Raw genomic sequence first — 19,514 nt, 5'->3', positions numbered from 1 at the left:
AAAGCTCATTTGTTTAGGAGCAAACACGGGCAGCCTTAAAGCGGTGGCTGCGTAGCGTGGAGGTTCAGCAAGTGGGCTCTGCAGGCTGCTGCTGCTGCTGCTAAGTTGCTTCAGTCATCTCTGACTCTGTGTGACCCCAGAGACGGCAGCCCACCAGGCTCCCCTGTCCCTAGGATTCTCCAGGCAAGAATTCTGGAGTGGGTTGCCACTTCCTTCTCCAATGCATGAAAGTGAAAAGTGAAAAGTGAAGTCGCTTAATCGTGTCTGACTCTTAGCAACCCCATGGACCGCAGCCTACCAGGCTCCTCCGTCCATGGGATTTTCCAGGCAAGAGTACTGGAGTGGGGTGCCATTGCCTTCTCCGCTGCAGGCAGAGGGCCTTGATTTGAAACCCAGCTCTTCCACCACGTGTCATGTCATTGGCTAAGACAGGTTGCATTTTCCAAAGATTGCAGTGAGCTCTCCTGTCCCCGCTATTCTTCTAGGATGTGACCATTTCCCCAGCAAGAGGCAGGGTTCACGTTCCCTCCTCTTAAAGGTGGATGGGCCTGTGAGCATTGTGGAAGCGACGTTCTGTGCTACCCAAGGCCAGGCCGTGGAAGGGAATGAGGCTTCTGTCTTCCTGGCTGCACCAGCCACACCAGAGCTCTGTGCCGCCATGGGAGCAGCCAAGCGTTCTGAGACCGTCATGCTGTGAGGAAGCCCAAAGACCGCCTGCAAAGGTCCTGAGACTACACGGAGAGACGCCTGGCTAACCCCATGCGGCTGCAGCCTCCTTGTTCTCACCCTCCTATTTCCTCCTTCACCCACTGTCAAACGAACAGCTGCATGAGTGAGCCCAAACCAGAACTGCCCAGACAAGCCCTTCCTCAATTCCTGACCCACTGACACCATAAAAAATGATTGTTGTGTTGGGCCACCAAGTACTGGGATGATTTGCTGTGCAGTGATAACCAGAACGTCGGGCAAGTTACCTTCTCTGTGCCTGCTTCCACATCTTTAAAATGGGGATGATAATAATAGTATCTACTCCACAGTGGGCTTTTTTGAGTATTAAACAAATGAGGTTAAGACCAAAGATCACCTGGTACTCTGTTCAGTTCAATTCAGTTGCTCAGTCGTGTCCGACTCTTTGTGACCCCATGAATCGCAGCACGCCAGGCCTCCCTGTCCATCACCAACTCCCGGAGTTCACATGACTCCACGGAGTTGGTGATGTCATCCAACCATCTCATCCTCTGTCGTCCCCTTTTCTTCCTGCCCCCAATCCCTCCCAGCATCAGAGTCTTTTCCAATGAGTCAACTCTTCGCATGAGGTGGCCAAAGTACTAGAGTTTCAGCTTTAGCATCATTCCTTCCAAAGAACAACCAGGATTAATCTCCTTTAGAATGGACTGGTAGCCCTCAATAAATACTGGCAATTATCATTTGGGAAACATACATGGTTTATGTTTGTTATCCTGGCCAACCTAATAAAGGTTATCATTTCCAAGTTCTCACATGCCAGGCAGGCTGATACATTTGAGAAGTGTTTTCCATAAATGAGAAACCAGCTGCAAGGTGGCTATGAGTTTTGCATTCTCTGAACGACTGGGGAGAAACTAGAATTTAAAGCATGGCTCAACCTATCATTTGCATGGTACATGTCACCGGAAACGCAGGCGTGCCTGGCAGGGCTGACTCTGGTAAAACACGCTTCAGAAAGCAGACACAAAAGGCCCGGTGAACACTGTCTCTTTCGCTCTCAGGTGCAAGTAAATTGAGTGGAAGGGAAAGTTTCTCACCAATTTGACCTTGGAAGAGAACTTGAACATACTTAAGCCAAGAATTTCTTTTCTCGTGCGTGAAAACACGGGGCTTTACACTCGTTTGGCGAATTGTATGCAGCCCTTCAGTAGCTGTCTGAGAATGGCATCGTTGACTTAAGTACAAAGACGATGGTGGCGACGGGGCTCACTCATCAAAGGATGGCTTGAGTATCCCTTGTTGGAAATGTTTCAGAACACAAATGCACAGCAAGAGCAAGTCACATTTCTGTTTGCTATCACATACTCATTCAACAATCTCTAATCACCAATGTCGCTTCCTGAAAATTACAGTCGTTACCATCTATTCTCTCAACCGGTAAATAACACAATCCATCTTAAGCATTTTTTTTCTTACCTAGTGTAAAAAGTACAAGGAGTTGGGACACTTTTGGTGCCTTTTCTGGGGTTTTAGGTCAAGAGAGGAAGCTTCAGAAAGGTACATGTGGAGACCACATCGGCGCTCCTCATTGAAAGAGTGAGTTTAGCTTTCCCACTTGTTTCTTCCTTGAAAGCACCCCCTCTTTCTTTGCAATGCCAATGTGGAAATTACAGCTCAGAATTCTTCAGAGCTATTGTTAGGGACAGCATCAAGAAGAGAGGCTTTTCATATTCTGGGTGGAGTTATGAATGGGCCATGAAAGAAATGACTGAATGAGAACAAAAGAATCTTTTTTTCAAGTAAGCTGAAGACATTAAAAAAAAAAAAAAATCCATCTAAGAGCCATGATCCCATGATCCCATACAGTCCCTTAAAAAGAAGAATTCAAAGATAAGGAACCTAACACTTCATGAGGAAAACTGAGTTGAAGTTGTAATTTTAGGATCATAAAAATATAAAATGAAGCAAACTGGAAATTTTTTTTATTCCAAAGACATTACCGTCCCCATCCTCTTGGTAACACTCCACACTGATTAAAAACCAGTGCTTACTTTCAAGAATCAAAAAGCAAACTTTAGTCACTCCCCCAAAGGCCAAGTTTTAAATGCTTTATTTAAAAATGTGTCCCCCTGAGTGGTGCATAGTACTGGTAAGGAGTAGTAGTGAGACCCAAATGGTGACACAGGACTCAGAGAGGAGACAGGAGCCTCTCAGGAGGGACACAGGGGCTGTGGCTGAAGCAGAGGCTCCAAGGGAAAGGCTCCGCGGTCCTTCTGGACACTTGTAACCTCAGTGAGTCAACGGCTCCTGCAATGCTGTGATATCTCTGTCTGGGGAACCCAGGCAAGATCACTATTTCATGTATTTCTGAATTAAAATTTGCTATAATTTAAAATAAGTAAATGGAATACATTTGCAGTAAAATGAACGACATGGAGGATTCCTGGTTGAGAAAGGATTATGCTACTGAGGGAAAGCGCAGGCCAATTTATGTGGTGTATTTGCACTCACAGAGATCACACTGACATCAAGGCTAGTGATGCTAAAGTGAATGCCAGAGATCCATGTGTCCTAACATGCCCTGGGTACTTCGTGTCTGACAATGGCAGTGTACACACAGGAGACGTTTATTATGTGAGTACGGCATCAGATGCACCTTTGAATTTTTCAAACTGCAGGTTACATCCTGTTAGTGAGTCATGAAATCAATTCGTTACACCAGGAACATCTTTTAACAGAACAGAGTAGGATATAAAATAAAAGAGCACAGAGAAGACATTACTTCATGGCATTTTTGTTTACAGTCCCTCTTGTGTTTTTAATTTTTATTATCCTCATATCATCCATGTCTTCCAGGTAAGAAGCTGAGACACACAAAGGGCAATGTGAACAAAGTCACCAGAGCTGGGACTTGGCCCTGGGACGATCCGACAAGCTCCTGTGGTCTCCACCTGAGCGGCAGGGACAACAGGGAGCTCAGATCCCCCCAGCGCATCACAGCCCCTGGCTCCGGAACACCCCCCCCACCACACACACTTCTGCAATGGTGTTAGCCAGCAAAAGCCGCTCCACAGAGAAGCTATCCAACAAGCTCAAAATAAATAAAAGGTACACACAAGCATGTCTGAAAGAGAAAGTTATTTATTTACATCATTCTTTTCCTTTTTACAACTCCTATACTTTTAAATAATAAAAATTTCTGGACAACAGGGGAGTTTTAAATTAAGATATTTTAACAGAGGATTTTCACAATATGTTTTTTTATGTACATGAATTTTCAAAAGTTTTAAACAGTTCTTTTCAACCTACACAACATAACTAAAAGCTCTAGAACTTTAGATTTAGACCTTTCATCTTTCTCTAAAACTTTCAGTTTAGGAGATTATGCTTAGCATCTTGCAGTTCAGATCCTGACAGGTGAGGATCTGGTTTATGAACCTGCTTCATAAATGAACCAAGCAAGCTGAACCTATCTGAAATGTTTTGGTGGTAAGCAAAGGTTATTTTTTTTTTAGACATCTTAAACTGCTTTCATTAAAACTTTTTGGAAGTTGTCTCTGTCAGTCCCGTGACTGCTTTCTGGTTCCTGTGTATGGACTCTGAACATACGTTAGATGCATGAGAACAGATTTATTCTATCTCTGGTTTAGCCAACTCTCAAAGACACCCACGGGGGTTCCCAGCTTTCCGGGGCAGACACTGGTGCACGGCTCCCCTTGTCCAGGAGTATTTCAGAGACTTAACTTTCCTCAGCTACTGCACATACAAAACCCCATTACTGTGAAGATGCCCGTGTCCACAAAATGACTTTCAACAAAAACAAAGGGTTAACACCCTTTCACGTCACGCTGACAGATTTCAAATATTTATTAGTCAAACTAGAAGATTTTCCTAATATTTTAGCATGACTTCCTCTGAAGACTTGGTGTAACATCCGTTAAAAAATAGAGAAGATTAACCTGTACCATGATCAAGTACAGCTCACCAGGAAACAATCACAAAGTTCTGCCCAGTTTCTCCCTGAGAATGGCTGAGGCCCGTCCTGAATCTCACGCAGCCGCGATGGAGGCGTCATCCATGAGCCGGCCCTGTGGCTTCGGAGGGGAAAACAAGGAGGGTTTGCAAGGTAAGAATGACCACAGAAGCGCTGTTAACTGGAGAGGGTCTGCAAGTACTTGGAACTGTTTCACAGACACAGAATAAACGTGTGCAAGTTTCCAAACAAGATTATGTTCATCTGTCTCCTTTCCCCCACCTTCTCTCGCCAGGTGAGCCTGGGGACGGTAACCTCGCAGCCTCCGTGCGGCCCGCTCCCTCTGTTCCTAGTGGCAAGCTCACCAGCGCAGCACATCCTCTGCCCGTGGAGCCCCTCGCCCCCTAGCCTGCAGCCGCCACCCACCCGTCAGTGCACCGTGTGTGACAGGGCGCCTGGCCACCACTCCTGCTAGAGAGGGAAAGCTTTACCCTCCCTCTCGTGCTCAGCCTGTGTCCCGAGCTTTAAGCAGGCCACAAACCTGCGCTGCCAGCAAGCTCCTTGGGCCTCAAGGGCTCCCCTTCTCCTGTTTGGGAAAGAGTGATGCATCGTGAACTCTACGGTGCATAACTACAAATACTGCGAGGACTGAAGTGGCGGGTAAACGCAGAATGCCCTTTTCTCGAAGTTCACTGACTGAAAAAATTTAAAATGTGACATCAGAAGAGGAAAAGCTGAGTCAATAAAAGATATCGTGACTGCTTTTAGGCGTAAAATTTCTGACAAGTCAGAAAGTCTGACAACACCCCAGAGAGTCATCAAGTAGTTAAAAGAATAAGATTCCTGCAAATGACTTTACTGCGCTGACGGACTTTAAAAGCGGACCTTTGTGGGGAGAGCAGGAGAGGCGACTGACCAGCGTTAGAACCGCAGCACCACAGGCCGATGGCTGTGATTTAAGCCGACGGTTCTGGGGGTTCCCTGAGGCTGGGAAGGGGGTCTCCTGCTCTGTTCTGTGGCTGGGAGGTTTCATACATGTAGGTACACACGCATGCATGTGTGAGGAAGGCAACTGAAGCTCAGTGCAGGAATGGAATGAACGGAAGACTAGGTCAGTCAAAGAACAGGAACCTGGAAATCATATCACTGTTTAAAACAATCAAAACGTTAAACCCGAGTATAGTTTCTGACGGGTGATCATTTTTAGAAAAGATCCAAATCCAGTAGCACTACATAGTTATTAGAATCAGAAAAGTTCAGGGATTGTATTCAGAAAATTAATCCATTTTGATTAAAAACTAGTTACAAATTAACTAAAACTTTAAAATATATTTCTAAAAAATAAATTATAAAGTAAAATAAAAATTTTTAAAAAGAAAAACAAAAATAGAAATATATTTTACTAAGCCAAAGGAAACACATGTTTAAGGATGCCATCAAGATAAATCTTCATTTGCCCAAAGGAATAAAAACCTTTAAAATTAGATCTAAGAAAAAAATCTATAAAATAGAAAATAAAAAATTGATAATAACTTAATAAGAAACAAATAGCAATATTGCCAAATTTATAGTAACAGTCAAGATACTAAAATTGCTAGTCTCAAAATACTATTTAGTGACATTTACGTGAAAAAACTGTGGTGTTGGAGAAGACTCTTTAAAGTCCCTTGGGCTGAAAGGAGATCCAACCAGTCCATCCTAAAGGAAATCAGTTCTGAATATTCATTGAAAGGACAGATGCTGAAGCTGAAACTCCAATACTCTGGCCACCTGATGAGAAGAACTGACTCATTTGAAAAGACCCCGATGCTCGGAAAGATTTAAGGTGGGAGAAGAAGGGGACGACAGAGGATGGGATGGTTGGATGGCATCACCGAATGGATGGACATGAGTTCGAGCAAGCTCCAGGAGTTGGTGAAGGACAGCGAAGCCTGGAGTGCTGCAGTCCATGGGGTCACAAAGAATCAGACACAACTGAGCAACTGAACTGACCAACTGATGTGAAAAAACATCTACTTGCATTTGTTTCCAAGACAATAAAAAACAGAAAATGTCTAAACCTTACCTTTACAAAAATACTGGTTGGTATGAAGCGCCTGAGCAGTTGATTCGTGAAGTTGGGAAACCTGAGCAAGTTGATGTTGAGAGACGGCAGCTGCTGGTACCCAGCCATCAGAGGGTAGAAGTTATATAACATCTCCTGTTCCGTGCCGGGGAGGATACGTAATCGAATCTAAATCACAAAGTGACAGAAAAAGATAAACAAATCCATGTATCAAATAAACTCGCAACAGCTACATGTTGTTACCTGTCAAGTTCTGGCAAATGATCAGACACTTAAATCCTTCTGGAGAAATATTTGCACCCTCTCCTATTCCATCTTCTAGACAGACACCAAAATGTAGGGCTGAATTAATGAGGCCAGAACCACACAGGTAACAAATGTAATACAAACACGTGCATGGTTTCTCAGTTTCTACCAACACGCAAAAGGCAACCTGTTCTTGCTTAACAATGCAAACACTAGGCAGCTCAGCACTTCCCGTGTCTCAGACCAGGCAGGCTTTACAGCCACAGTGCGCTACAGGATAACGTGCAGAAGAGCATCTCTGCAAACATTACATCAACGTGAGAGGAGCTGGTTGTTTCCTGTGTTTTGTCTTAGGGATTTTACCTTTGTGGTAAGGTAAGTACCTTCAGGGCAAAAGGAAAGAGCACTATCTAGTAAGATTTTCGGTACTTTAATTATTTTCAAGTCAATACGTGAAACAGATCAGGACAATCAAGAAAAGCCTACTCATTTGCAAATGATACATAAAGGTATGTGATGCATCAGAGATAATATATGTGTTTGTGAATCAACATATTCAGCCAACGTTATACTTGGTGTATATTAATATTATACATTTATATCAGTGTACAGACCTATAGTACACTTCACGTGTAATTCTACTTTCATTTAACAGCAAACAGCACTCAGGACATGCCAGCCAGATGGTTGACTCAGGGTGAATACTACTTGGTGTTATTACAAGTTTGTGCTCTAATTGCACCCTTATTATTAATAATAAAAAGCATGTGCTGACCACTGTGGTGTGTCTCTGTTGCCACTCTGACAGAGAGGGACAGTATTCTTACTGAAAATATGGTTTTGCCTGAGAGCATGTTCCACCCAAAAATCTGATGAACTTTTCCACCTCTGATATGAACAGATGAAGAAAAACATCTGAATCACATATTTTTCTATGTAGATACAAAATTGTGCCTACACGTAACACAGATAACTCTATGCAGGATCAAAATCTCTAAAAAATTATACTGATAGTTCAGAAGCAAATTAGGCTTTTAATCTGTGCAGTTATGCTTCAAAAGGTCTCAAATTAAAAGACACACACACACAAACTCGTTAGCAATAAAAAATTTCCAGGAATTCTATCAGTCCAAGGGATTTGTGAACTCTTGTTTTACATAGAGAAAGAACCTCTATGTGTGATCTCAACATGGAAAGAGTGGCCCATTTAACCCACTTCTACAGCAAGTTGTAATTAAATCTTCAAAAGTGACTTAAGATTCACCACTACCAAAACAAGAGCCATTTCTGACAGCTCTCCACTTTCTGGCCACACTCCTCCGTCTTCACAAGCAACCCCGTGAGATACAACCTGTACCTGTTTAAGCCCTGAGAACATGAAGGCATCGCTGGGCTCCACAGAAATCTCCACATCTTGAACTAAGTCAGTCTTATTCTGCAGGTGATACCTGACAGGTAGCGACTCTCTGACACGCCCGAATGACGGCAGATCTGCAAAGGTGACATTTCTCTTGGTTAAAAAAAACAACAAAGCTCACCATTCATGGGTTCCTTTTGTAAATAAATTTCATTGCATAGACATGGAGTTATTTAAATTAATGAGAGCACTGCACTGTTGTTAAATAAGAAAATTCTCTGATTGTAAAATAGCCACAGGGCTATGATAAAGCAGGCTAAGAAGAATCAATGTCTCCTTCTAAACTGATTTGGCTCAGAAAGGGTCTTGGCTACCAAGAGCTGAATTACCTTTTAGGATTAATTTCTTAAACCTACAAAAAATTTCCCTAAATATCAATAATGGCTCGAGATGGGATGACAGACATTATGGGCCCCTTGGTGGAAACTATGATGTATTTTTGTCAAAATCTTTAACCTGAATTTGATCAAGACTATAGATCTAACTGGGCTTCCCAGGTGGCACAGTGGTAAAGAATCTGCCTGCAATGCAGGAGACACAGGGTCAGGAAGATCCCCTGGAGGAGGAAATGGCAACGTGCTCCAGTATTCTTGCCTGGGAAATGCCATAGACAGAGGAGGTTGGCAGGGAGTCACCCTGGCGGGGAGCACTACAGGGAGTCACGAAGACATGACTGAGTGACTGAATGCACACACACGCACAGTTACCAATTTATAGGGGCAGAGAAATACTTAAAAATGATGCAGTGCAAGTCAGCAAATTCAGACTATAGGTAGCTTTACACGAGGACAGTTTCTTCAACAAATGAACATCAAGGAAGCGAGGGGGGAGATGAAGGGGGTAGAGGAGGTGATGTGGGGTAGAGGCAGTGCAGTGGGGGAGAGGCTGTCTGCCTGCCTAGGGATTTTAAGAGTCTAGACACCAACACCAATCAACAGCAATGCAGAGGCCTTATAACAAACTATGAAGAACATTCAGAGTCAGCTAGGGAAATTTCAACACAGGAATTTGATCATATTGCAAAATTATTGCTAATTTTTAGTTATCATAATGACTCTGTGATTATGTTTAGAAAAACAGCCAGTGATGTTAAAGATGCATACTGAAATCTCTATAGATGAAATAACATTCTGGCATTTGCTTCAAAATGCTGAGGGCAGGAGGGTCGTGTAGAGGTATAGATAAACAAGACTGGTCACAATCTACTTTTTGTAAATGGTGGGCATTTCTCTTAATGGGGAAAGTTAGAAAAAAAATCTTAGCAGCTAAAATAAATATTCTTTTTGGATTCCGCAGATCAAATAAAAGGTGAGTGGAGGCACCTGCGTTCACGTGGAGAGGGATGTTTTCCACGATCACGTGGGGCAGGGTGATGACGGTGCTGATGATGGGGACGCCGTCCGTGGCTGAAGTCCTAGGCAGAAGAGAGGCCCCTTAGGTCCACGTTTCATGTGAGGAGTAAATACATCAAAACCAGGGAACGTGGGTATTCACCAACCCACTGCAAAGCAAATACAAATGACCCCTTTTCTAAAGGTTTAATGGAAGGAGTTTTGTGAAGTAGGAGCTTTTCCAATCCCATTTTTGAGAACTTTCAATGAAAGAGCGTTACAACTCAAGGCTGCTGTTTGGTCTCAGTGATGAAGTCAGGACTTGTGTCAGAACATAAGTCAACTGTACCACAAAGCACACCATCTAACCCAGCGTTTTGGTAGCAAAATGTCCTCTATCGGTAGCAGAGGTGTTTACATTACGACCCAATGTCTCCCCACACTGAGGACCGTGCCCAGAGGAGCCCAGGCCACTGGACACGCGCTGCTGTAATGGCACCGTGGGTGTGCAGGAGAAACTGCAGATCTAAAAATATGTCACTATCAGCAGACACAGTGGCATTCAGGCATTACTCAGATAAAGTGAGTAACGTTATGAAGCGGTCAGATACTTTCCCTGTAGGACAGTCAGGGTGGGAACCACAGGGGCGGCTGCCAACTATCTGACAACCTGTGGGAAGAGCCTGTATGCAGAGGTGGAACAGGTGACACTGCTTCAAAAGGGCAAAGCGTTACTGAGCAAGCGCCACGGGCAAAACAGCCAACCCTCCCTTTTAAGAAGTACATGTCTTTACAGTATTACGGTAACACGACAGAGTAAACGAAGCAGTGCCTTCAGAACAGTTTTTTAACTCCTACAAATGTGAACTGAGCTGAACATCAACGTGGTAAACTCAGCGGTGTGGAAAAAAGACAAGGTATTTTTTTAAGAAAATTATTTTTTACTTTTAATAATTAGTTTTAAGATTTATAAAATAATTAAGCCACACAAGAAAATAACCCATGCAATGCCATGTATCCACCTCCTAGTCTAAGAGAACATAACAACAGAGCTGAAGCTTCTCCTGGACCCATTGCTGCTTGGAACCCCCTACCCTCCGCTCCAAAAGTAACTACTAGCTTGAATTTGGCATCTATCATTCCTGTTTCTTTATGCTTTTCAAAATTATACATAAAGCCTAGGAAGCATATGTTTTACATGTTTTCTAGTTCTGCACAATTTGTTCATATCCTGAACATCTGCAGTTGCTTTGTTTCATTTAACATTAACAGGCTGTTAGCTATAGCTCTCGGAGAAGGCGATGGCACCCCACTCCAGTACTCTTGCCTAGAAAATCCCATGGATGGAGGAGCCTGGAAGGCTGCAGTCCATGGGGTTGCGAAGAGTCGGACACAACTGAGTGACTTCACTTTCACTTTTCACTTTCATGCACTGGAGAAGGAAATGGCAACCCACTCCAGTGTTCTTGCCTGGAGAATCCCAGGGACGGGGGAGCCTGGTGGGCTGCCGTCTATGGGGTCGCACAGAGTCAGACACGACTGAAGCGACTTAGCAGCAGCAGCAGCAGCTATAGCTCTGGTTCCTTCATTTTCACTGATATATAATATTCCACTGTACAACTGTGCCACATTTACCTAATTTCCTGTTGGTGGACATCTAGGTTGCTTCTAATTTTTTATTATAAACAGTGCTACTATGAACACTCCCAACCACGTCCCCTTCCTGTATGTTTGAATCTTTTCTAGGACTGCACGCTATAGCCATCAGCTTACCAGGTATTGCCAAACAGATTTCCAGAGCAGCATTCTAATTATACTTCCCCTCGTGACAAACTCTGCATTGTTAAGCCTCTCTATTTTTGCCAAGTAGTGGGAGTACACAAATCTCAGATTACTTGTAAGGCTGACCTTCTTTCCCCTGTGTTTACTGACCATTCAGCTTCTCCTGATCACTATGCCTACTCAAGTATTTTTCTCAACTTTCAGCTTAGAGGTTTCTTTTTAATGATCTGAAAAAGTTCTTGATCTGAATTCGAATCCTCTGTTCATTTCAGATGCTGGGAAGTAGCCTTCCCCACTTTGTACTGTCTTTTCACATTCTTCATGGCATTTTCTAATGAACTGAAAAACTTAATTTTAAGAAATCAAATTCATCAATTTTAGAGGCTCATACTTCTAGTGTCCTATTTAAAGAAATTCTTCCCTACACTGAAGTCATAAAATGATTCTCTTATTTTTCTCCTAAAAGTAGTAAAGTTTTGCTTTTTACAATTAGAATTTCAATAAATCTGAAATTAATTTTTATATACAATGCCCAACAGATATCCCATTTTCTCCCCAAGTCAATACTCAGTTGTTTACCACCAATTATAAAACAGTTCATCCTTCCCCTGGTGGTAACAATGCTACCTCTATGAAACGTAATTTCCATATGTGCATCTGTGGAACAATTCCTAGACTCGCTCTTCTGTCCCACTGGTTTATCTACCTCTCCCTGAGCCCACACCATAGTGATGTCCACTGTAGCTTTACAATAAGTCTTAGAATTTGAATGGCCAAGTACCCTTGCCTAGCTGTACCTCTTCTGAGAATTCTGACGATTACTGACATTTGGCCTTTCTATACAAATTTTAGATCCAAGAGTGTCAAGTTCCACAGAAACAAAATAAGCTGCTGAGATCTTGAAGGAAATTGCACTGAATCTACAGACAATTTATAATATTAAATCTTAACCAAGTCCTACTGAGCGACTGATCTGATCTGATCTGATCTGATCAGGGACTACTTTGTACCTCTCCCGTTTGTTTAGGTCTTCCTTTAATGTCTTAAATTTTTGTAATTTTTTCCATACAGGTAATACATATCTTCTACTAGATACGTTTCTCATCATTTTGCTGTTACATAAATGATACCTGTTTTAAAAGTACTTTGCCTTGAGGTTTATTATTGATATATAGAAATCCAACTGATTTTTGTATACTGATGCTATATCCACAGCAGTCTTGCTGAAACTCTTTATAATTCTAATAACGTATTGATCCCCTTGGGTTTTCTGTGCAAACAGTCCTACTGACTGCAAATGAGGGCAGTTTCTCCTAATGCTTTTACTGGTCCTGTCATCAGAATTTGGCGAAAATCTTGTCAGTATATAGATCACAAGCTGTAACAAACATGAACGAAAGTTATCCTTTTCCATCTGCGTGTTTTTGACAAATGGTCAGTGGCAGCATGTAGCTTCTCGTCCGTTCTACAGGCTGGCAGAAGCTCTCACCTGCTAACTGAGAGGGACACACAATAAAGGCATGAGGATGACACGGATAATGGAGAAAAGGCAGGGGGGACACAGTCTCACCTCTTCCAGGAGATAACATAATGCCCGGTTGCTACTCCGCCTTCAACATTTCCAACCGATGGGCATCGGAGACAGAAGCACTCACTGGCACTCTCTCCAGTCTGCAAGACGACTGCAAGACAGAGACTTTATAATCCTCCAGTCATTTCATCTATAAACAGAGGGCTTTACATCCAAGTAATGTAACAAAAAAAGGATACCTTATCAATTTTTTGTATATTATCTATAGAGACTTGGAGATGTTAAATGATTTTTTCAAGGAAGACAGATAGACAGAGCAACTAAAATAACCTGCTTATATTTGGTCTCGGGCTTCCCTGGAGGTTCAGATGGTCAAGAATCTGCCTGAAATGCAGGAGACCCAGGTTCTATCCCTGGGTCGGGAAGATCCCATGGAGTAGGGCATGGCTACCCACTCCAGTATTCTTGCTTGCAGAGTTCCATGGACAGAGGAGCCTGGCAGACTACAGTCCAAGGGTCACAAAAAGTCTGACATGACTGAGTGACCCACACACATATTTGGTCTTAAGACTACATCGTGATTTTTTTAAACCCTCACAATATTTGTCCTTATATCCAGTTGACCAGAATACACAGAAGAACTGTACAAAAAAGATCTTCACGGCCCAGATAATTACGATGGTGTGATCACTGACCTAGAGCCAGACATCCTGGAATGTGAAGTCAAGTTGGCCTTAGAAAGCGTCACTACAAACAAAGCTAGTGGAGGTGATGGAATTCCAGTTGAGCTGTTTCAAATCCTGAAAGATGATGCTGTGAAAGTGCTGCACTCAATATGCCATCAAATCTGGAAAACTCAGCAGTGGCCACAGGACTGGAAAAGGTCAGTTTTCATTCCAATCGCAAAGAAAGGCAATGCCAAAGAATGCTCAAACTACTGCACAATTGTACTCATCTCACATGCTAGTAAAGTAATGCTCAAAATTCTCCAAGCCAGGCTTCAGCAATACGTGAACCGTGAACTTCCAGATGTTCAAGCTGGTTTTAGAAAAGGCAGAGGAATCAGAGATCAAATTGCCAACATCTGCTGGATCATGGAAAAAGCAAGACAGTTCCAGAAAAACATCTATTTCTGCTTTATTGACTATGCCAAAGCCTTTGACTGTGTGGATCACAATAAACTGTGGAAAATTCTGCAAGAGATGGGAATACCAGACCACCTGACCTGCCTCTTGAGAAATTTGTATGCAGGTCAGGAAGCAACAGTTAGAACTGGACATGAAACAACAGACTAGTTCCAAATAGGAAAAGAAGTACGTCAAGGCTGTATATTGTCACCCTGCTTATTTAACTTCTATGCAGAGTACATCATGAGAAACGCTGGGCTGGAAGAAACCACAAGCTGGAATCAAGATTGCCGGGAGAAATATCAATAACCTCAGATATGCAGATGACACCACCCTTATGGCAGAAAGTGAACAGGAACTCAAAAGCCTCTTGATGAAAGTGACAGACAAGAGTGAAAAAGTTGGCTTAAAACACTCAGAAAACGATGATCATGGCATCTGATCCCATCACTTCATGGGAAATAGATGGGAAAGCAGTGGAAACAGTGTCAGACTTTATTTTTTTGGGCTCCAAAACCACTGCAGATGGTGATTGCAGCCATGAAATAAAAAGACGCCTACTCCTTGGAAGAAAAGTTATGACCAACCTAGATAGCATATTGAAAAGCAGAGACATTACTTTGCCAACAAAGGTCCGTCTAGTCAAAGCTATGGTTTTTCCAGTGGTCATGTATGGATGTGAGAGTTGGACTGTGAAGAAAGCTGAGCACCGAAGAATTGATGCTTTTGAACTGTGGTGTTGGAGAAGACTCTTGACAGTCCCCTGGACTGCAAGGAGATCCAACCAGTCCATTCTGAAGGAGATCAACCCTGGGATTTCTTTGGAAGGAATGATGCTATAGCTGAAACTCCAGTACTTTGGCCACCTCATGTGAAGAGTTGACTCATTGGAAAAGACTCTGATGCTGGGAGGGATTGGGGGCAGGAGAAGGGGGCGACAGAGGATGAGATGGCTGGATGGCATCACTGACTCAATGGATGTGAGTCTGAGTGAACTCCGGGAGTTGGTGATGGGCAGGGAGGCCTGGCATGCTGGGATTCATGGGGTCGCAAAGAGTCGGACACGACTGAGCGACTGAACTGAACATTCAAACTAGTTTTTATTCCTTTTAAGAAATACAAGAAAGCCCAAAGTACCCTGAACCAGAAAGGTATTATCTGCTCTATAAACTGTTTTAGTTGGATGATTTAGAAAACTTGTCTACTTTTCTGTTTTCCAAAGTTTCTTTGATAAACACCTTTTCCCATTTCAAATTATAAACAGTAGTAAACATCAATTAAAAATTAATTGGAAAAAATCTATTAAAAATCCAAACAGGAAAAAATACTGTATTTTCAAGTACATTTCTTAGTCACTTTCTTAGAGTATCAAGAACCTGATCCTTTAAAACAAGGTCAACTGTAAACGATGCTAACTGTCCCCCACTGTCTTCTGCTAGTGAAGGGGGATGAGCCACATTCTCACCTCTGTCCACCTGGGACTCCAGCTGGTCCACGGGGGTCATGGAGGGAGCAAGCTGCAGCTCACTGGAGACGATGGTCAGGGCCCAGGGGGAGGCACTCAACAGGTCCGTCATGAGCAGGAAGGGGATGTCCGCATAAACCCTTTCCAAGTGCTCGAACTGTCGCAGATGGAGACAAAGGTCTGTCAGGAAGTACACTGACCCACTTCCTTTTTTCTGTTAATTTCTTTCAGCTAAGTGATTTCCAATGTGCTTCCCAGGACATACCTTTGTAGAAACAAATTTAACTGCAACGTCAAATGGAAAGACCGTTTCTATTGTTACAGTTTCATCCTGCAGGGAAACGGAAAGGGCACATCGATGGCTTTTCTCAGTCTTAACAAAAGAAGACTACAAAACACAAATCAATTACTGATCAATAAATAATCCCAACTTAAATATTACGAAACTAGGACCTTTCCCTTAGACAATATTTGTAAAAACCTATGTAGAGAGTCCAGGTTAGCATTTCTAACAAGGCACCTATGGTTGTGTAACAGCTCACCCTGCAGAGCGCTTTCTCATACATTATTTATGGCAGGATCCAGCAACAGTGGGCACAGCAGGCACCATCACCATTCCACAGAAGAGGAACCAAAAGTTAAAGACTTAGCAGTTGGCCTTAAACCATGACGCTAGTGGTCTGAAGCCTAGAATCTGGGTCTTCTTTTTAAGTCCCTTACTTCACCTTGGCTCAAGATGACTAGAATAAGGATAATGATAATAGCAATAATGTAATATGACATAGCATCACTGTGTGTGCTCAGTCCTGTCTGACTCTTTGCAACCCTGTGGACGGTAGCCCGCAGGCTTCTCTGTCCATGAGACTTTCCAGGCAAGAATACTGCAGTGGGTTGCCATTTCTTCCCCCAGGGGATCTTCCAGACCCAGGGATCTAATCTGGGTCTCCTGCACTGGCAGGCGGATTCTTTACCACTGAGCCACCTGGGAAGCCCCTTATAATCACTGTACACATACTGTAAAGCTCACAGTAACTCAAGAAACAGATGTCAGTACTACTGCTGCTTTAAGATGGGCGGTGCGGGGGGGCGGGTCACAAAGCTAGTAGGTAACAAAGGCAGAAGCTGAACGGAATCTGACCCTGGGGTCTGGACTCTTAACCCACCTGTTTCATCTTCTCTGCCAGGGTCTGTTCATAAAACAATGGGCTTTTATTTATCTTTGCTTCCCAGTGACTTTTAAAAGAGGCCACAGCCCAGACTCTCTGCAGTGACCAAACTACAAACCCCCAGATCTCTGGGTCTCCTCCTCTGTTGGGCTGGGAGGACACTATAATCACCTAGGCTGCTTATTTCACAGGTTAACTAAAATAACACAAAATAGGAAAACACTCTACATATGATATTTGTCAAAGTCGCCATGAAAAAAGTACCTTGTGACATTTGCAAACAGTTTCTTTTCCTTCAATCGCTGTATTGATCAGATAAGAAACATACACAAGAAACATTCTTGAGCCCACTGTTCCACAGCGAACGTATACCGCTTTTTCCAGCTGCAACAACATAAAAGTATTTTAATTTAATTAATACTACAGAGATTGCCTCCTGATATATATTCTAGGATAATGCTCCCACCTTCCAGAGTTTACTGGACTAACTGGGTAATCACCTGAACACTTTCTTACAGCTGTTCCTGCCATAGCCTAGGAATGGGGTCATTATCACACCATCTGTTTTTTCTATTATCATTCTCAACTTCTCATGAACTCTGTATTATGTGTTGGAAATAAAAATTGACTGAAAGGTTCTTTCAAGAAGTTGTAAAGTTTATGTTATTTAGTTATTTTATCAGGCAATGGATTTCCAATATCAGGATCATTTGTTATAAAACCCCTTGTATAAAAACTGTTAAAGATATTTTATACATTTAAATATGTGACACCACCCTTATGGCAGAAAGCGAAGAGGAACCAAAGAGCCTCTTGATGAAAGTGAAAGAGGAGAGTGAAAAAGCTGGCTTAAAACTCAACATCCAGAAAACTAAGATCATGGCATCCGGTCCCATCACATGGCAAAAAAATGGGGAAACAGTGGAAACAGTGACAGACTTCATTTTTTTGGGCTCCAAAATCACTGCAGATGGTGACTGCAGCCATGAAATTAAAAGATACTTGCTCCTTGGAAGACAAGCTACCAGCAACCTAGACAGCATATTAAAAAGCAGAGGCATTACTTCGCCAACAAAGGTCCATGTAGTCAAAGCTATGACTTTTCCAGTAGTCATGCACGGATGTGAGAGTTGGACTATAAAAAAAGCTGGGTGCTGAAGAACTGATGCTTTTGAACTATCGTGTTGGAGAAGACGCTTGAGAGTCTGTTGGACCGCATGGAGATCAAACCAGTCAATTCTAAAGGAATTCAGTCCCAAATATTCATCGGAAGGACTGATGCTGAAGCCGAAACTCCAATCCTTTGGCCACCTGATTGCGAAGAACTAACTCATTTGAAAAGACCCTGATTCTGGGAAAGATTGAAGGCAGGAGGAGAAGGGGATGACAGAGGATGAGATTGGATGGCATCACTGACTCAACGGACATGGGTTTGAGCAAGCTGCCGGAGCTGGTGATGGACAAAGAGGCCTGGAGTGCTGCACAGAGTCCATGGGGTCGTAAAGGGTTGGTCACGACCAAGCGACTGAACTGAACTGAAATATGTCTAATGTGTGCATAAAATGTGCGTAAGTTAAATGACTTGTTTAGTCTCGGGATGTGCTGTTAAAATGTGCCAAAGCTGTCTAAAACCCACTCCATATTTAACACTACAACCTAACCCATTTCCTCTGAGTCCCGGCTGGCCGAGTTCACCTGTTCCCCGGGCTGTAAGTCCCCGACGGGAATGTCAGTGAGCAGAGCCGGGTAAGACTCGTCACACAGTTCTGTCCCATGAAGAGTCACATGCGTTTTCTGAGTTAAATTGGCATCCTGTCCTGAAAGTACAAATGTTGACATTTTAAAAATACAGAAGATTCAAATGCTGTCCTGCGAATCAACACTACTGCAGAGAGAGCACTCGATCATAACCATTTTCAAAACAGATTTCCTGAAGTTAATACCGTGATGTTTATTTCATGTTGGATCAACGCACATGAAATTTTGAAAAGAAAAGTTTACCAGGTTTTAAGCCAGCAGTGAGCTTCACGTCTCTGATCGGGCTCTTCTCGTGGGATTGAACGGTCACAACCAAACAGTACATTTCGTTAGTCAGGGCGGGTGGGTCATGTCGCAGATGGACCGAAATGTTTGGAACTCTGGAAATGATCCTTTGGGGGGAAAAAATGCTAGCTAAGTAACTGATCTAAAAACAACAGCAAAGTATTCAAAGAAGTGAGCCGGCCCTCCACGACCCGCCGCAGCCCGACTCACATGGTGCTCGCCTGGATCACGATGCCGTCCCAGTGGACCTCGCTGTCGGGGAGCCTGGGTCTTCGTTTGAAAGAGCGAGAAGCCTGCAGGGCCTCCTGGGCGGATGCGGCGTCCCCGCCACCTCCCTGCCAGTTCAGGACCACACACCTGCCCGCCTCGCTGCCCAGAACCAGATCCACGGACGTAATCTGCGAGGAGGAGGTCTGTCAGAAAGGCCACCTCGTACGGTTTGTCACCACCCCCTCCCAGGAAGCCTCGGGGTGGGCTGCTGCGCTACGGAGATCCTGGGACCCGCGACGTGACACACAGGTCGGAACACCGTTCGGAGAGCCTGCTCCCGGGCCCCTGTCAGCTGGGACGCTGGCTAGTAACCCTGCACCAGGTTTCAACCTCTTCACCTTCACACGAGGACAATAACCCGACTCTCCAGCTGAGACGGGCCGAGCGGCAGTTACCTCAGCACCTGGGGTG

The 19,514-nt window shown here is 43.5% G+C and overlaps 1 protein-coding gene across 6 annotated transcripts in view; it reads right to left on the bottom strand.

Moving 5' to 3' along the window:
- Positions 1–3,810: 3,810 nt before the first annotated feature.
- TRAPPC11 (trafficking protein particle complex subunit 11) overlaps positions 3,811–19,514 on the bottom strand; it is a 39,174-nt gene continuing 23,470 nt past the window's right edge. For 2 of the 6 annotated variants that reach the window (XR_015156106.1, XR_015156107.1), the window contains exons 20-31: positions 19,044–19,231; positions 18,792–18,940; positions 18,486–18,607; positions 17,055–17,174; positions 15,890–15,955; positions 15,625–15,781; positions 13,072–13,183; positions 9,711–9,802; positions 8,329–8,462; positions 6,726–6,893; positions 5,202–5,356; positions 3,811–4,781 (exon numbers count right to left, since the gene is read on the bottom strand). Coding sequence is in view for 4 of the 6 variants with exons in the window: in XM_086379914.1 (XP_086236040.1) it covers positions 4,737–4,781; positions 6,726–6,893; positions 8,329–8,462; positions 9,711–9,802; positions 13,072–13,183; positions 15,625–15,781; positions 15,890–15,955; positions 17,055–17,174; positions 18,486–18,607; positions 18,792–18,940; positions 19,044–19,231 (1,353 nt within the window). In the remaining 2 variants the exon portion in view is untranslated. Of the gene's footprint in view, positions 4,782–5,201; positions 5,357–6,725; positions 6,894–8,328; positions 8,463–9,710; positions 9,803–12,634; positions 12,998–13,071; positions 13,184–15,624; positions 15,782–15,889; positions 15,956–17,054; positions 17,175–18,485; positions 18,608–18,791; positions 18,941–19,043; positions 19,232–19,514 lie in introns of those variants that run through there. The other 4 variants (XM_086379914.1, XM_086379916.1, XM_086379915.1 and 1 more) reach the window with 3 other exon arrangements.

Source organism: Bos grunniens, chromosome 27, assembly GCF_055505025.1.
Source record: "Bos grunniens cultivar Pamir isolate PY7600 chromosome 27, Bosgru_T2T1.0, whole genome shotgun sequence".
NCBI lineage: Eukaryota > Metazoa > Chordata > Mammalia > Artiodactyla > Bovidae > Bos > Bos grunniens.
The sequence above is the reverse complement of the archived record's forward strand: the minus strand, read 5'-3'. Positions and strand labels throughout refer to the sequence as shown.